Source organism: Bos indicus, chromosome 7, assembly GCF_029378745.1.
Source record: "Bos indicus isolate NIAB-ARS_2022 breed Sahiwal x Tharparkar chromosome 7, NIAB-ARS_B.indTharparkar_mat_pri_1.0, whole genome shotgun sequence".
Taxonomy (NCBI): domain Eukaryota; kingdom Metazoa; phylum Chordata; class Mammalia; order Artiodactyla; family Bovidae; genus Bos; species Bos indicus.
Window position 1 is genome coordinate 55,308,352 of NC_091766.1, and position 18,325 is coordinate 55,326,676.

General features: G+C 40.7%; 1 protein-coding gene across 1 annotated transcript in view; it reads left to right on the forward strand.

Moving 5' to 3' along the window:
- Positions 1-5,937, forward strand: part of KCTD16 (potassium channel tetramerization domain containing 16) — a 314,914-nt gene extending 308,977 nt beyond the window's left edge. The window contains exon 3 of the mRNA XM_070793738.1: positions 2,061-5,937. Coding sequence (XP_070649839.1) covers positions 2,061-2,515 — 455 coding nt within the window. The 3' untranslated portion in view covers positions 2,516-5,937. The remainder of the gene's footprint in view (positions 1-2,060) is intronic.
- The last annotated feature ends 12,388 nt before the right edge of the window (positions 5,938-18,325 follow it).

Here is an 18,325-nt window from a genome sequence, read left to right on the forward strand (position 1 = left end):
AGCTGAATGTACTCCTGTGAATCAAGATTCAGGGAAACAGGGAGAGAGGAATTCGCACTGGCTTAAATATAATGTAGTGGATCATATAAGTGAAACCTCATTGAAAGGCCTAGTTTCAGGTATGGCTGGATCAAGGTATTTCAGAATTATTATTCCGTTCAGTTCAGTCGCTCAGTCGTGTCCAACTCTTTGCAACCCCGTGAATTGCAGCACGCCAGGCCTCCCTGTCCATCACCATCTCCCAGAGCTCACTCAAACTCACGTCCATGGAGTCGGTGATGCCATCCAGCCATCTCATCCCCTGTCGTCCCCTTTTTCTCCTGCCCCCAATCCTTCCCAGCATCAGGGTCTTTTCTAATGAGTCAACTCTTTGCATGAGGTGGCCAAATACTGGAGTTTCAGCTTTAGCATCATTCCTTCCAAAGAACACCCAGGGCTGATCTCCTTTAGAATGGACTGGTTGGATCTCCTTGCAGTCCAAGGGACTCTCAAGAGTCTTCTCCAACACCACAGTTCAAAAGCATCAATTCTTCGGCACTCAGCTGTCTTCACAGTCCAACTTTCACATCCATACGTGACCACAGGAAAAACCATAGCTTAGGATACTAGTAATTATTGAATTGTTGAATTTCTACACTCTTACTTGAGCCTTTTCTGGGATGACAACAATGAACTCTTCATTGCGTCTACCTCAGGGTGCTCCTGGTATAATAGCTGAGATGCCTAAGATAGAAAAGAACTATAACAAAATGTGACATGTGTAATAATAGAGGCACTTACAAGGGAAGATCATAACTCAGAGGAAAAATTGGCAACTATTTCTGAGGAAAGGTGAACAAAGACTTCAGAGAAAAGTGATACTTTGAAAATTGTTTTGAAAGAGAAGTATGAATTTTACGGACAGATTAGTTATAGTATTTGGGAGGCCTGTTTTCAAATCCCAGTCTGCCATTTACAAATTGTACAGCTTTGTACAAACTATGGCAATTCCTTTTTGGGGAGCTGCAGCTAGGTCCTTGCTGCTGTGCAAGGGCTTCTTCTAGTTGCCAAGAGCAGGGGCTACTCTCTAGTTATGGCTTGTGGGCTTCTCACTGCAGTGGCTCCTCTGGTTGCAGAGCACAGGCTGTAGGGGGCATGGGCTTCAGTAGTTGTGACACGTGGCTTAGTTACCCCACCACATGTGGAATCTTCTTAGAGTAGGGGTTGAACCTGTGTCCCTTGCATTGGCAGGCAGGTACTTAACCACTGGACCACTGGGGAAGTCCTACAGCAACTTTCTAAAATTCTAAAGTCTTTAGTTTCTTTACATGGAAACTGGGGATGGAGATACTGATGTCTTAGAATTGTCATGAGGGTCTAGTATGTTAATGGGTGCGAAGAACTTACATGTGGGTTTGTACAAAGTAAGCCCTCCCTGACTGGTAGTTGCCATTCCACTCGTCTAGAATCTCCCTGTTTACCTGACTGCAATAACATGGGGCATAGGATTAGGGCTTAACATCAGCCACAGTAAAGTCACTTAGCATTTACTGAGTGCTTATTGTGTGCCACACATTGCATTAAGAATTTCATTTTTGTTGTTTGTTGTTCAGTCACTCAATCAGGTCCAGCTGTTTGCAACCCCGTGAACTGCTGCATGCCAGGCTTTCCTGTCCTTCACTATCTCCTGGAGAATTTCACTTGCCTTATCTACTTCCACCCTCAACTCTTGAAAGTAGGCAAATTATTATCCTCCTCTCACAGATGAGGAAACTGAAGCTTTGAGAATTAAATGGTCTGCCAAGGTAACAAAGTTAGTGATGACACTGTGTAGCTGAGTAACTATCGACTCCATGGACTGATGCATTAGATGTATTTCCTCTTATGCAGCTCACCCTTATTAATTTCCTTCCCTCAGTGAACTTGGCTGCTGGGTACTCCTGTTGCAACCCATCCTGTGTGCCATCCTGTTTCTTCTAAAGACATGGTTGTAGATGCTTGTGTGTGTGTTGATATGCAGTGCTGCTACTCCAAGCTGAGCTGCCTGGCATTCACTCCTTGGGTCCTGTGCTTCTTTGCAGGTGAGCCTTCCAGGTGGTCATCTTCGCACTGTGATTGCTGCTGCAAGAACGGCAAGGGTGACAAGGAAGGAGAGAGTGGCACCTCCTGCAACGACCTCTCCACCTCCAGCTGCGACAGCCAGTCTGAGGCCAGCTCTCCCCAGGAGACAGTCATCTGTGGGCCCGTGACACGCCAGACCAACATCCAGACTCTGGACCGTCCCATCAAGAAGGGGCCCGTCCAGCTGATCCAGCAGTCAGAGATGCGACGGAAAAGTGACCTGCTCCGGACTCTGACTTCCGGCTCCAGGGAGTCGAACATGAGTAGCAAAAAAAAAGCTGTTAAGGAAAAGCTGTCAATTGAGGAAGAGCTGGAGAAATGTATCCAGGATTTCCTAAAGATCAAAATTCCAGATAGGTTCCCAGAGAGAAAACACCCTTGGCAATCTGAACTTTTACGGAAGTATCATCTATAGGGGTGGGTGAGGGGGTGGGGGTGGGAGAAGAAACAGAGCGTGTCACCGTTTTGAAATCAACCTGAGAGAAATCCATATTTGAAAAGAGAAAACAACAACTAACAATACACATTTGTTAGAACACAATAGCCCATTGATCTACTACTGCCTGATTACCTAGTTCACCTTAACATGTCAATCCACAGGGTAGATTTCTTTCCAGATGTGGAAGTATAAGAAATTCTCTCTCTTTCTCTTTTTTTTTTTTTTTGGTTCTTTGTTTGTTTGTTAACTTGGTCCCGTGTGCTGAGTATCTTATCTATAAATGAGAGCCAGCTACATAAGAATAGCTGAGAGGCCTTGGGAATCATTTATCCCAAACTGGGTTTTTCCTCTCCTCTTCTACCTCCCTCCTTTGAATGAGAATTATGGTAGCGATCTAGCCCAGTGCTATAGGTTTGGATTTTTAAATTTTCCTTTTTCCTTTTGTTTATGGGGTAATGGGGGGAAAGTGGCAGATTTTTATGACTTTTCACTCAAATTGATTATGTGCCAGTTTATATTGACTCCGTATGCATGAGTATTTGTGCAACAGAAGCACAACCTAGTATGTATACACACACAGAGCACGTGAGCCCAGGGCCCGGGCGTCCTGAGGGGTTGCTCCTGCCCCCGCCAGCGCCCTCTTAGCGTCCTTCAGCCACAGGAGCCTCTGCTCTTTTCTTAAAACCCTTCTGGGAAGATTTCTGAGCCTCTCTTGGCAACATTTCCTTACATCTAATAACCCCCATCATCAGCAAATTGTCTTCCTTATTTGGAAATGAACACCCTCAGGCTCCCTTTTACTGCACTGCTCTTTCTCAGCACTAGGAGAAGGTGAGAAGAGCTAGTCACACTTTCTTTGTATTTTAAAAAACCCAAACATCCGTATCCACAAAAATGACTGCAAAATGACCCCAATTCAGCCTTCTCTACCCTGAGCTGAATTACCTTCCTCCTCTCGATGTTTCTGCCCGTGTTTTAATGGTGTGACCTTTCCACGTGCTCCACGTTAAGTCCTCTGCACCCTGTGTAGTTGTGGCAGTAAGAACAACACACAGTACTTGAATAAGGGTCCAGCCTTTTGTTTTCAGGGGAAATTGTATTTCACGCATGCCCTAATCATTTCTCATAACTTTTTAAAACTACAGTGCTTCCCTGTTACTTCCTGTAGCCAGTTTTGTTTGCCTTTGGCATCTGGGATTTGGCTGTGTCCATACTAGAATTTGGCTCTCACTTCTCTGATGTCTTTGAACAACCCAACTAGATAATTGAAGCTCTGAAATAAAGAGTTGGGCTTTCTAAACGGTCTTTCTTGTTTACATCCTTGACCTGTATGGACACAACCAAAAAGAAACCGTTAATAGCCATCCATCCATGTGACTCTGTATTCTATTAATGTACTCATAGTTTTTTCATTGATTTGTGGTAAATGAAGATTAAAGGGCAAGATTTGACTTTCAGCATTCCTCAAGCATTTCAGTAGGAACTGAAAAAATATTTTTTTTCCATCCTTAATTGTGTGCCAAGAACTAATTTCTTTTTTTTAATTTTGTGTGTGTGGGTATGTGTATTATGTACCACAGGTAATAAAGGCAACTGGATGATGTCTTTGGGAGGGAGACATAGTGACCCATTGCTTCTTTTTGAAATCTTTCATTGATGCACATTATTATGTAAGAGGTATGTCTTGATACTTGTTATTAGTCCCCATTAACATATGGATAGCTTTCTGAATTTTTGTTAATTCTTACCTTCACACCTGGGCAACAGACTCAGCCAATGTGTTCTTGTCCTGATGGTTCAAATGGACTTAACAATTTTGCTAAAGTGAAAAAAGAAAGGTCATTTTGGGAGTTATGTTGTAAAACAATTATATTTATGAATTTAAGTGCTGTTTTTTCATACATTAGTATATCAGCAGACATTTGATCTTAACTACAACATAGCTTTGTACAGCCTACCAGTATGTCTTTACTGTTTTCAATGTTTCTTTATACCATTTCATATTGGTCGTATTGGCAATAGAAGATTCTGCAAAGGATCATAGAACTTAATGGGTCAAGAAGTTGAATTTGGTGAAAATATCCCCAAACTCACTTTGCCCAAATGATTCTTATGGTCCTACTGGAAGTTCCGTCAAAGAGTTGGGGGTCTAAATAAAATGGCCAGAGTCCCAACTTTCTTAAATTTCAGACTTGATTGTAATGGCTGCAAGATAGAAAACACACTAGTAAGAATTGGAGAACTAGTAAGATGGCCATCCACTCATTAATCCTAGTACAAACGTACTTTAAATAGGAAATGAAACATTGTAAAGAAAATGTTCATGGCATTTCTCTTTTCTTTGACCTGTCTTTTTTTTTCTGTTTAGGCTGTCTTTATACCCCCAGGGCGGGGGGAAAAAATAAACAGTGGTGGCAAGTCTGTTTAAAGTAATAATAATATTTTAAATCGGGGTCAGCTCAAACCAAATGGTTCATATAGCTGAAACAGCAACAGAGTGTTCATTTGTGTGGTTGTTGGTATGGAAATAACAGTGAAAGTTAGTCATTTAGTCATATCTAACTCTTTGTGACCCCATGGACTGTAGCCTTCCAGGCTCCTTTGTCCATGGAATTTTCCAGGCAAGAATACTGGAGTCAGTGACCATTCCTTTCTCCCGGGGATCTTCCCAACCCAGGGACTGAACCCGGGTCTCCTGCATTGCAGGCAGATTTGTAAACCTGGTCAGTAAAAGTCTCTGCAGAGGCACCAGGTCCATGCACATCTTCAGTCTTATTTTAAGTGGAATTGAAGTGAGGGCTATGTGGCCTGCAACACTGGAAATGAATTCTGGGTAAGTGAACTAGAAGACTAAATGCTATTGTGGCCCTGCACCATGTATCATATTCATTTCCTCAAACTTAAAACAGTTTCAAGAAATTTTAATTCATTTCTGGACAGAACAATATGTAGGGTTTGCTTCTCGAATACTGGTGAGGACAAAGGCTGATTTGAAGAGACTAGAAGCATCAAATGGGTCAAATGAATGAGGAATCATATGCACAGAGACCTTGGAAAATTCTGCCATGTTAAAATCCAGTGAGTCTGTGGAGGTCATTCTCTATGGTATGTGGGTCTTCTGAAGTCAGAACTATATTTATAAAGTCCTCTGACCCACTATCAAAAAGGGAGTGATCTGTGTTCAGCATGAAAGGGGGAAGACAGGAAAATAAAACTGTTGGATCATGGTGGTAGTGAGCTCTCTCTCCCTCTGCTAAGAAAAAAATTGCATTGAGATGTGGCCGTAAAACAACAAAGTGGCTTCCAAAATATGCAGTGATGTTATCCTTTGTGCTTGTAGGCACAGTTATCTTCCTGGAAATGCATGCATGGTGAATTACAATAAAAGGGGAACAATGCACAGATCGTTAGTGTTCCCTTTGTTCTTTATTCCTCCATAGCTATAATATGTCTACTCCCAGCTGATTCATGTGAGGCAGGGGCACATGTATAAAAGGGGAGCCAACAAGGAATTTTTCATGTTTTTTCATTGGTCTTGCTTGATTCATGGTCACCTTGCTTGCTTGATTCACAGACACCTTGATCCACAGCACAAATGTGTACTGTTCACTCTGGGTCCTCTTAGTTGCCATTGCTTGAGCTTCGGGATTAACTTTGCTTCTTAGGGTTAGATTCCTCTCTGCTTATTGCTTTGTTGGTACCTAGCAAAACAGGCTAAAGTGAGACAGAGAAAAGGCATACATGGTGTTTTATAAAACTACTTGACACCAACTCCCAAAATGGGAGACAAACTTTGATTCTCATATATTTTTCTCTGTTACAATTTCAACTTTTCAACTTTGTATTTATCATAGTGGTTTAACCCAGAGCACTTAAACGCTGGTATTTTCTGGCACTTTCTATCATGCAGCGGGACTTGATTAGTCTTGGTCATCTGGATTATCTTTCCTAGAGTTAAGACTCTACATACTTTTAGGAAGAATCCTTTGTCAACCTACACGTGACATAGCAATTTTCGGAGGAAAAATGATGAGAGTTATTTTCCCCCATGACCATGACAGATAAATGTTTTTGCCAACTTGCATGCTGGGTTATAGGGTCAGCATGGGCCGTTTCTCTCTTAATGTCTTGGTATTGTTGGCATCTTGCAATCTTGATGACCCAATTTATTTATTTTCTTTTATATTGTCAAAATAATACACAAGACACAGCATTAGAGTGAGCATTCCGTATTCTGAGTTAAAATGGAGTTAGATGTCATTTGTACAGGACTGTACAATGATTAATATCTGCAGAGAAATTAGACCAAATGAAACCTGCTGAAATGGGTTTGATTTATATTGCCTTCATCATTCTGATTTTAGATGAAATGGTTATTGCTCTCCACCCCTGCTGAAAGAAAAAGAGTGTTAAGCTTTAATAATCACAGCTTTGTGATGCAAGCACAAAGCTACTTTGAAATGTTTTTCTCATCTTGCCATATACACTGGAATGGAGATTCATCCCTCAGTGACCTCCATTGCAGAAGTGTTGGCGGTGTTTTCAGTACTCAGCATGCGGAAAGTCATTTGTAGCGCTTGTAAAAATGCAGATCCCTGACCCTAATCCCGGACAGTCTAATCCAGAAACGTCAAAGGGGCCAAGGAACCTGCATTTGGGGTTTTTCATCCTTAATGGTTTCTATGGGATGGTCTGTGGACCTTCCTTTGAGAAACTCTGGTGTTTAGGGACTATGCAGAGGTCACCATTACTCTTACTTCCTAGTGGCATTCCCTCTCACTTTTCACAACAGATGAGTCAGAGCATGCATAATTCATTATCTTGAGGGGAAAAAAAAAAAAAAAACAAAACAAAACGAACCCAAAGAACGTCCTAGGACTAGGGCTGGGCAGATTTCCATAGTTGGTTTGCCCTTTCATCTGCTTGTCACTCATGACCTCCTCTCCATTTTGTGTATGTTTGATGTTTGTACCTTTTTGACTCCAAACTGAAAACCTGCATCACTGTAGTGGTGTGACTGGGTAGATGGGAGCATATCTCTGACTGAGATGTGTCCTAATGATACCCGACAAGGAAAAAAGATAATGCCCTTTTCCAAAGAGAGTTGTTCATCTCTAGGCCCATTTATAGTTTGCATCAGAGGAACCTCAGAGTGATCCATAATTTAATGGAGTGTGTGGTCCCAAAAGGGGTTCCAATAACTGCACATACAAACCACCAAAATGAGTATGGAATGCTGAGTGAATTTAGCCGTATATCATGAAGAAAATCCTGAGTCATTGTACTGCTTACTTTGTCCAATTTGATTCTAGCAATATTAAGAAACCCTCAGAGAGCTGATGACCCTGAACCTCAACATTAACCAAAAATGTAAAGCAAAATCCATAAAGAAGAACACATTTTAAAAAAGAAAAAAGGAGTGGATTCAAAAATTTCATTTGTAATGATACGAAGTTCTCAAATTTTTCAGTCAACTCCGACTAGGAGAGATGGCTGTACTATAATTATTTAGAAGAAAAAAAACAAATTTGGAGGTTTTCAGGGATCCAGTTGATCCTATCCATATAACAGAGTAACTGGAGAGGTACCAAATTCCCCCCCGCCCCACTACAATAAATAGAGAATAAATGACTTAAATTCATGCTTGTCATAATCATTAATTAATATTTAAGTAAAAACTACTATCAAAGAAAAGTGAAGAATGGTCAGTGAACCTAATACACTTGAACCATGAATTATTTTGGCCAAGAATTTTTTTTTTAAATCTTAAATTGGATTTAGTTTTCTTTCCCTCCTTTATTTCCCAATGGATCTCTTTATTCCTCAGCTTCCTAAACTTTAAACAATGTTCTTCTTGTTTGTGAAAAAGTTGTATTGTTTATTGAGTAAAGAATTTTTAGTTCCTAGACTATCTTCTTTGCTTTATTTAGGGAATTTACTTTTAAAAGGCTTAAGAAAAATGTGTCCCAGTCCAATGACTATCAAGGGGTTTGTCCTGGAGGAAGGAGGAGGTGATTTTCCTGTTAATCAGCCTTTTAAAAGCACTTAACTGCCAAGTGGAGGATTTAGTAAGTCTCCTCTCTCCAGCGACCTCTTCCATCTTGTCAGTTTATTCTTAGAATTGACCTTTAGCTAATTTACCTGCGTTTGCACAATAAAAATCAACATAACTTCAGACTCTCACTGCTGATGTTGGCTTCATCCATCACAAATGAAAGAGGATTGATGCATAACTAAGTAGTGGAGGAGAACGGCTTTATAATTGTGTCAGTGTGTGTGTGTGTGTGTGTGTGTGTGTGTGTGTGTGTAGGTATACACGTGTACAACTTTTACGTCAGTGTTGGGTTGGTGACTAGTGACCACGGTAACGCTATTCAAGTGCAGGAATATTCAATGCTATTCAAGTCTCTGGTCACAAAGTTTAACAGCTTTTAATTCAGCCCAGTTGTTTGTCTTTACTGTGGGTATGAGTACTTGAGAAGGTTGAGTAAAGCTGGTCTCCTGATACAAAATTCAAACATTACAGATTTCTGGATGAAAATCAAAACTGGTTTTCATTTATATAGTCACTAGAGGCATCATACTCAACTTAAGTATTAATTGCTCAGTCATGTTCAACACTTTGCGATCCCACAGACTGCAGCACACCAGGTTCTTCTGTCATTGGAATTCTCTAGGCAAGAACACTGGAGTGGGTTGCCATTTCCTTCTCCAGGGGATCTTCCCAACCCAGGGATCAAACCCACATCTCCTGCATGGCAGGTGGATTCTTTATCATCTGAGCCGCGAGGGAGGAAAGAAAAAGCCTTGACAGCTGAAATATGCATGGAATTCACATTGATCACTAGTAGTTTTTCTCAACTGCAGCCAGTGGTCAGGGGTTTAATTTGTGCGTGAGAGACAGGAACATTTTCAGGAAAGCTTCTGATTTGTGTGGGCTATGTGCATTTAAGGCAGTGACTCTCACCCAGGGGTGATTTTGCACTCTAGGGGACTTTGGGTAGTGCCTGAGGACTTTTTTGATTGTCCTCGCTTGAGAGGTGCTACTAGCACCCAATGAGTAAAAACCAGGGATGCTGCTAAACATCCCACAATGTACAGAACAACCCCCACAACAAAGAATTATCTAACCCTAATGTCAATATGTCCTGAGAAGGTGACGGCACCCCACTCCAGTACTCTTGCCTGCAAAATCCCATGGACGGAGGAGCCCCTAGGCTGCAGTCCATGGGGTCGCTCAGAGTCGGACAGGACTGAGTGACTTCACTTTCACTTTTCACCTTCATGCATTGGAGACGGAAATGGCAACCCACTCTAGCGTTCTTGCCTGGAGAATCCCAGGGACAGGGGAGCCTGGTGGGCTGCTGTCTATGGGGTCGCACAGAGTTGGATATGACTGAAACGACTTAGCAGCAGCAGCAGCAATGTCAATATGTCAGTAGTGCTGAGGCTGAGAAACCCTGAGTACGGGTTGGCTCCAATTTTCCAAGCCATTTTAAACCATGTAGAGAAAGACTTCTGGATCAAGAAATAAGATAAAATGAACAATAATAATTTGTACCATTTGTAATCTGTATAGGCTCTATTTATTATCCTTTTACACAGAAGTGAATACTGAGATTTGAATAGAAATATGTCATTTTTTTTCCAGGGTTCCAGTAGTGATGAGACAGGTCTAGGGTCTAAATCTGTCTTCTATTTAAGTCTTTCTCTGCCTCAGAAAAATGATACCTCAGTGAAGTTATCAACCTTAGAACAGGTAAATGTGTTTGTTGTGAAGCACTTTGGGAGCATATTCAGTTCATGTGACCCTATTAAGAATGTTTTCCAAGCTGATCAACAATATACAGCAAGGTGGTCTCAGAAGTGAAACGAAAGTCAGGGCAAGAGTGCTTAGAACAGGCCAACAGTTTTATCATCTTTTAACTGCTCACTGTGTACTTTGGGTTGAATATCTTCACTAAAGATGATATTTATATCTTAGAAAATATGATCATCAGACTCACACAGATGGCCCCCATGCTCTTGTTTTCAGAGAAACGACAAGTCTAAGCACAGGTCCTGGCTACTGAATCTTATTTTTCCATTTGTATTTACTGACTATGTGAGAGCACAAAACAGGTTTGTATCTTAAGTCATTTGACATTTTTCTTTTAATTTATCAAGCTCACACCCCAGTGACTGAATAAAGGTCCAGTCATTCTACCTCCATTTTATGCAAGGGAAACCGAAGACCAGAGGACTGAAGTCAGACATTCATTTATTCGTGCATTCACTCACTTGTATTTGTTTAATGCATACCATGTTCTGGTCACCACAAGGAGCATTGTAATCTACTAGGGAGTGGACTTGGGATACAGAACTTGAATTCGGATCAAGTTCAAATCCTGGACTAACATTATTTCTGTATGTAGCTCTGATCAACATTTGAGATTTATGGTTTAAATATTAAGTTATGAATAATGTAGACTATAAATTTGTTAGTATGCACCAGAAACTGTACTAGGTGTTCTCTATGCCTTATCTTCTTTAATCCTAGAATAACTTAAAGAAGCAGATGTTGTTACTGTCCTCTTTTTACAGGTGAGGTCATTGAGACTTGGAAAGATAGAGTGGCGCATAGCTTGACAATGCGGAGACAGATTCTCATCTAGGTTTATTAGACTCTGAAGGCTCGCAACCACCTCTGATATGAACTCTTCTCTGTTCTGGATTTCACCTTTGTATAGCTTCTTCTGGTCTAAGCAAAAGGTAGCCAGGATGATTCTAGCCTGACATTTTTTCTGCAGGTTGTCAGCTATTTTGTGTTTTAAGTTCCACTAGACATGCAAGTCCCTAGGAGATCAAGGAGAAGCAAGTCTGGGGAGAGGGGTACCACAGACTGTACCTGATGGTAAAAATGCTATCAAGGGCTTTGTTTTAGAATAAGTATCTAGTGAGTACTGAGCCCCATCACACCCACAGGAGTCAGATAGCTTCCACGTCAGGAGGTTGGCACCCACGCTGCTGGCTGTGCTGTTTTCAGGAGATCAGAGCAAGTTTCAGGAGAGATAAAATGACTGTCTGCATATGAGTGCGTGTGTGTACATGCATGTGTATGCCATTTTTACCTTTGGGCTTTTTAAACAGTCTCAGTTTTTATTCATGGCAGGTCAGAAATCCAAATATGATTTGACTGCCCCTAGCATCTTATCATTATTGTTCTGAGTTGGAAAAAAGAGGCAGCTAGAGAAAAGAAACTGCACTGAAATATATGACTGTGTACGTGTGTTGAGGAGTGTGTGTGTACTTGTATGTTGCGTATGTGTGTTTATGTATAAATTTTGTGTATATATGTATATATGTATGTACATCTATCTAAATGTATATATATATATCTATACATTTATATATACACATAAACAAATCTTAGTTTGAAACTGTTTGGAATTTTGAGTTTGAAAGACTGATAATTTATTTTTGATTTCCTAGAGAGTCTAAAATACTTCTAATTTTCAAAATTCTTTTCCACTATGAGTATATGTATATATCTATGGTATAGAAAATATGATTAGAATACCTAGGTTTAACATTTATGGATGCAAAACCAAACAAAAGTATATTTATGGAAAAGTCAAACTTGGAAAAACTGGCTTTCTTATTTGAACCATTTTTGGAATTTCAACCTATGTGTTTTCAGACTTGTTCATTAAACAATAGCACACATACAACCCACCAAATGAACATGATGATGTTTAGGAAGAAACAAATAAGAAAATGTGGGTCTATGATGGAACAAATCCAATGGTTATCATGCCAATGGTTCTTCACCTATCTATCTATTGGTTAATTTACTATCTTATTGATTTTTCTTTCATCATTCATGGAGGGCCTCTGTGGCATTATATATTTATAGGTAAAGTTAATTATCTGTTTAATTTTTTTAAAAACTATAGTAAATAATTTATAATATGCATATTGTAAATATATACTAAAGCTCAAGGGCACATTGTAATAATAACCAAACATTTTTCTAGACTTCTACAAGTAACCCTTTCAGCCTGATTATACAGATACCAAAATAGTTGCTCAAATAAAGAACAACATAAAGTTAAATGAAATAAAATGTTATTTATTTGTTTTGGCATGGTACATGCATACAACCAAATGACTGAAATTTGAGCTCTTTTAAGGATACAGTAAGTTGCGTTTTCATTCACTGCCATGTGCTTTGCATATTTTGGAGAATATGAAAAGTGTTTTAAGCCGACCTATGCAAAAGAGCTTCCCTGGTGCTCCTTGGGATCAGTTTGTATGCACACAAGACCATACCTTTAGAAACTCAGCCTGGCTCCCAGCCCAGGCCTCAGCTGATGGTCCAAGTACAGAATCCTCCTCCCAGGGACCTGTCAGGCTTGCTCATACAGTCAGAAACATTTGCAAAGCTATCGAGTATGGTCATTCATTTATTTTTCCCCCAGAGGATCCCTGAAGATGTGGTCTTAAAAGCACCAGAAAGAAAATCAATCTTGTAGCAATTACATGTCTTAATTAGGTTTAAGGACACTTGAAGAAGTAATGGTTGTTTCCCCCCCAAATTTTAGAGCAGAGGAGGAGGTTTAACATCAACCTTGGCTCCAAGTTCTCCTATCATTTTCCTTTCATTCATTTTTATTCTAAAGGAGATTGTTGAATCAAGAGAATTTTGCTTAGAATATTCTGCTTAGTTTAGAAAAGAATAGATTAATTTTTTTTTATTCTGTAAAACATGAGGGGTGGAAAAGTGGGGGTGCCAAAAACCCCTCATTACCCTGTTTCTGATGTAAGAAAATGGATTCGCTAATTACTGGAGTGGTATCCTACTTAAAACCCAGAAACAGAAACTTAGGGGAGCCCCATTTCAGAGTCCTGTTGAAAGCTGTTAATGGGATATGTTGTAAGTGGGTCACCACTTAGATAAACAATGGCATCTTGCTTCTTTCTCTGATAGGAACTTAGTCTGTAAAATCAAGAATCTTTGTGTTGACTGAAGGAATTGAACTAATGATCTCAGTTGATTTCCTGTTCCCCCTGTCTTTCAGGACTAACAGAGCACTGGATAGAACCTAACAAACATATCATTTGTCCAAATTAAATCGACATGTTTCAATAGTATCAGGACCACTCTCAACATTTATAAAGACTGTTGATTAGGATAGCTGGGTATCTCCGAGTACAGTTTGCCAGGGATTATTAAGCTCCTCTGACATCCATCTTGGGTGCTTGTAAGACAATGTCACCATAGATAGAGGAGTCTGAATTTTGCTGGAACTAATCCTGAGTGGTCATCTACTGGGGCCTTGCTCATGTTACTTTTTCCTGACCTCATTCAAGTGCTTGATGAGTTGGGTTAGTTTGTTGCACATTGATGTATACCAAGTGACACCCACTGAAATTACCTCTTCTCCTTTCCAATGCAGTTCACTTGTACATAAGTATAATGTCAAATTGTTTACAGGTTATTTTTGTGTGTAATTGTGGTAGCAGATTTAGCTCAGACTTTAAAGGAATCTGTTTACTGAATGGTGTTAAAATGAATGTGCTTATTACAGTATAAACATCATTAATTATGGACTCACATGAATGCATGTTTTCATGTTGTCAATTCCCAGCAGCTCGGTTATCCAGCAAAATGTCTGCGGTCTGTGAATAGCAAATATACATAAACTACTGTGATTAATAACTCAGTAACTGTTTCTACCTTGGTATGTAACACTAGATTTCAGCCTGCTGTATTTCTTTCTTACCTATTTGTTTTGCAAGAGAAACATGGTAAAAGATAGCACTACTAGTTGTCCCAATGGAATTGCACATCATTTTGGCAATCGTTGCTCCACCCAAAAGGTAACTGCCTGTGATGGAACAATGGCCCTGAGCAACATATAAATATATACATACATATTTATGTATGCAATATCTACAATGCTAATTACTACCATCTATTCTCACTGCCAATGGAAACAAACTATTTTCTTTGGAATCATTGATGGATATAAAAAGTTTAATTTGCTATTAACTGCTTTCATATTCTGTTTAGTTCTTATAGTATGGTAAATGATACAGGTGCAGTATCAGTATTGTAACATTGTGTGGTGAAAACTACAAAAGTCATTCTGTGGATATATTTTACAAGGCAGACCAGAAACTATATTTCAGATTCTTGTGTGAATATAATTACAGAAATAGGTAACTATTTTTTATGTGTTTGCATAAATGACTCCATTTCATATACATTGTAATTTAGCACCAATCATAATAAATCATTTGGTAACATTTAGTTGTTAGAGATATCTATTTTCAGTATACATGAGAGACTGATGATTCAACATTATTTCACACTAACTCAAGAATTTTAGATGGAAGGTAATTACCATTGCAATTAGTTTATTTCTGGTTTGTTGTGGCAGCTTGCTGGCTTGGGGTACAAAATAAGGAGACTTAATAAGTTGGTTATTTACAATTCTTAGAAAGAGACTGCAGTAAGTTGAGGCCTTGCCACTGCCTCTTCGTAATTGGGTGGCCTTATGCTATTTATCAAGCCTCTTTGAACCACCGTTTCCTCATCTGAAAATAGGGAGTAAAAATGATAGACATCTCATAAGGTTCCTGTGAGAATTAAATTAGATAATCCAATCAAAGCATTTTAGCACAGTATCTAGTACATTAAATAGATGCTTAATAAATCCCTATTCATTCTCATTACTGCTATCTAAAATACAGATCTCAAAGAGGAGCTTGGATTTAACAATCTGAATATATTTCTTTCTTTTTTGTTCCTGTTTAGCCTTTATGGCATTGCCTATAGAGCTAAACATTCAGTATGTTTTCTAATCAAGAGGGAAAATTATACAGGGAGAAAAAGGGAACTCTACAGATTGGGTGCAGGGCTTGGGAAACAATTTAGCCTTCTGCTGCTGTGAAGTATATTCAGCAGAACACTTGTCCCATGATATGTGCCAAAAAAACAAAGGGAGTTGGATGATATACAGTTTGGGAAATATAACTTTTTACATACCTCTCTTTTTAATTTTTAAATGCTTTTTATTGAAAATTGAAGCCCTGGGAGTTAGACAGTAAAGGGAGTTTCAAACTCTATTTAACCCAGAATTTCCTAGACTTCTCTCACTGAGGATGCTTCCGAAAATATGAGTCCATATTTTTTGAAAAGCTAATTTAGCCCAGTCCCTCCTTGGGGAGAAAACTGAGACCCAGACAGGGGGAGGGATAAGCTGTAGGTGAGATGATCCTAGGTCTAAACTCCATCAATGGACCCAGGCTAGGATACTTGCACCTAAATCACTCTTAGCTAAATGACTGACAATAGTGATGGCATTGGTCTGAAAAACCCTTCTTAATTCTCATCCTTCCAGTGCAGACCCCAAGTAAAGGGCCACATGAGATACTGAAGGCCAAGCAGGAAAAGCAGGGACACAGCAACCAGGCGTCCTTCCTTAGATGGCGCAGGGACAGACACTCGTCCTGCCTGGGCATTCCAAAGCTTTACTTAGAGATGGTCCCTGCCATGACACAGATGCTGGGCTGGGCCATCCCTCCACCTACTACTGGGTTAAGAATTTAAATGGACCAAAATGATGGGATGGCTTGGAGGGGAGTTTTCCTATGAATTGGTTTTTTAAGGGTTTTATTTATTTATTTAATTTTTGGCTACAGCGTGCAGCATGCAGGATCTTAGTTCCCCTACCGGGATTGAACCCGCCCATGCCCCTTTCAGTAGAAGTGCAGAGTCCTAACCACTTGACTGCCAGGGAGTTCTCCTCCTACGAATTCTTTAGTGGAAAGCTGGGGGCTTTCCTCCAGAAAACTTGGCGAGAAGACCCCTATGTTGAGAAATTGTGAAGTCGCTGACCCCCACAGCCCCTAACACTGCTTCCATAGAACCCAGGCTTCATCAGGGCAGTCACAAGGATAGAGGCTGCCCCAGTTCTGGAGACATGTGGACAGTGAAGGAGCCACATCACGAGGGAAATCCGGCTGCAGCTGTGATGGACGAGAGACAGCCAAGGGTTTATCACCACTGCCCTGCCCCAGACAGCAGGTGAGTTTTCTCTGAAGATCAAGGGCCTGCAGAACACTGCCAGGAGCCTTTGTGAGTGCACGGTGAGGGCTGTGAGTACATGGGTCTGCTCTCTCTGCCGAGTTTGGAGCCCAGGTGGAAAGGAAGGTGTGCCGGGGTGCCCAGTCGGAGCATAGTGATGGTGGATTATGAGAAAGACACCCTCTTGGGCTCTCTGGGGAGACTTGCGGAGTCTGTAGGAGACTTCATCCATCTCAACACTGAAGTTATGAAGAGTCAGTGAAGGCATACAGCTGCTATCCAAAAGCTTGTCCATCTGAAAAATTGAGTTGAGCAGGACTTGATCAGAAGGATCATAGCTTTTGGAATGAGGGCAGTGAAGCAAGGAAAAACATCACCTTCTCAGACAATAGCCCTCCTCCCCTCTAATTTCAACCCAAAAGCAGCGTTCCATCCCAGGCCTGCAAAACACTCAGAGCCACGTCAATCTCAGCCCCAATGGCAGCAGCCACTGAGACAAATCACAACAGGTGTTTATCCCAGTAGGGAGGCTGGTAATAGCCCCCAGCCAGGCAGAATACCATCAGCTTCAAATAAGCCAGGCTCACCTTGCAAGGCTCACAAATAACTATGTGTCAGCAGCAAGGGCTCAGGAGGGGCAATGCTCAGAATCCCAGAGAGCTCCCCATGTTACTTAGTCTCAGTAAGCATGTCATGAAAGCACGGGGAAGAAAGTCTGGGCATGAAAACTCCAGCTTCAGCTTGTGTTCCCCTTCCTCCTAACTGTATACACTCCCCCCAGTAGGGTACCAAGAAACGAAACACCCTACATGCTTAAGAAGAAACATTGAGAAGGGTTTCTCTGTGGCTAGATCTGGGCTCAAATCTGTTGTCCCAGACTATGAAATCCCTGGGATGTAAAACAATTCAATCTGCTGCCTCCGAAACAGAAAATCACAAACCACGTGCATCCTTCACACATATAAAGCTTTTCTCCTCTCCATCTCTCCTGGCCTCTCCACTTCTGCGTCTCTGCATTCTATTCTGTTTGCCCTTTGGATGCCTGATACAGAGAACAAGCATTTTGAATAAAGCACAGCACCTCTTATTTTGCACCCTTACTCCCACTCCCACACTTCTCTCCAGGCCTCAGTTTCCTCATCTAAGCAATAAACGAGGAACCTGGAGGAAACACTTCTATGTACTATTTTCCATCCCTCCTTTCTATGTATTTTTACCTAGGCCTTAGCTGGTCTCCATGAAGGTATGGTTAGGAGGGGAGAAAGAGGACTTTGGTGACTCCCACAGTTGACCATTTCAGATTGTCTTTGAATGAAAGCAGCTGGTTTCCCTAAAAGAGAACAAAGGACAAGGCAATAAATTGGATGCTGGTTTGTACTTTCAAATTTTGTTTTTCCAACATCATTGTGAATGGGTCAACTCTCCTCACCTTTCCCTGACACTGGGGCTCCCAGGAGGTAAAGTGGACACTCTGTGACTCACTTCTTGCATTACCCAGGGCTGTAGCTTTTGTTTCAGCAAGCCCAGTGTCAATTTCTACTTTTCCTTCAGTGTGGATAGAAGGGAAGGGATTGGCAAAGCGGGACAAAGACTCAATTAACTGGAGATGGAGACAGGAGTGCCACAGTTGACAGCAAATTGTTCTTTCTCCCTTTGCCCCTGGAAAAGTGTGTCCCTCAATACCTAGAAATAACATACTGTCAGATGTTCTT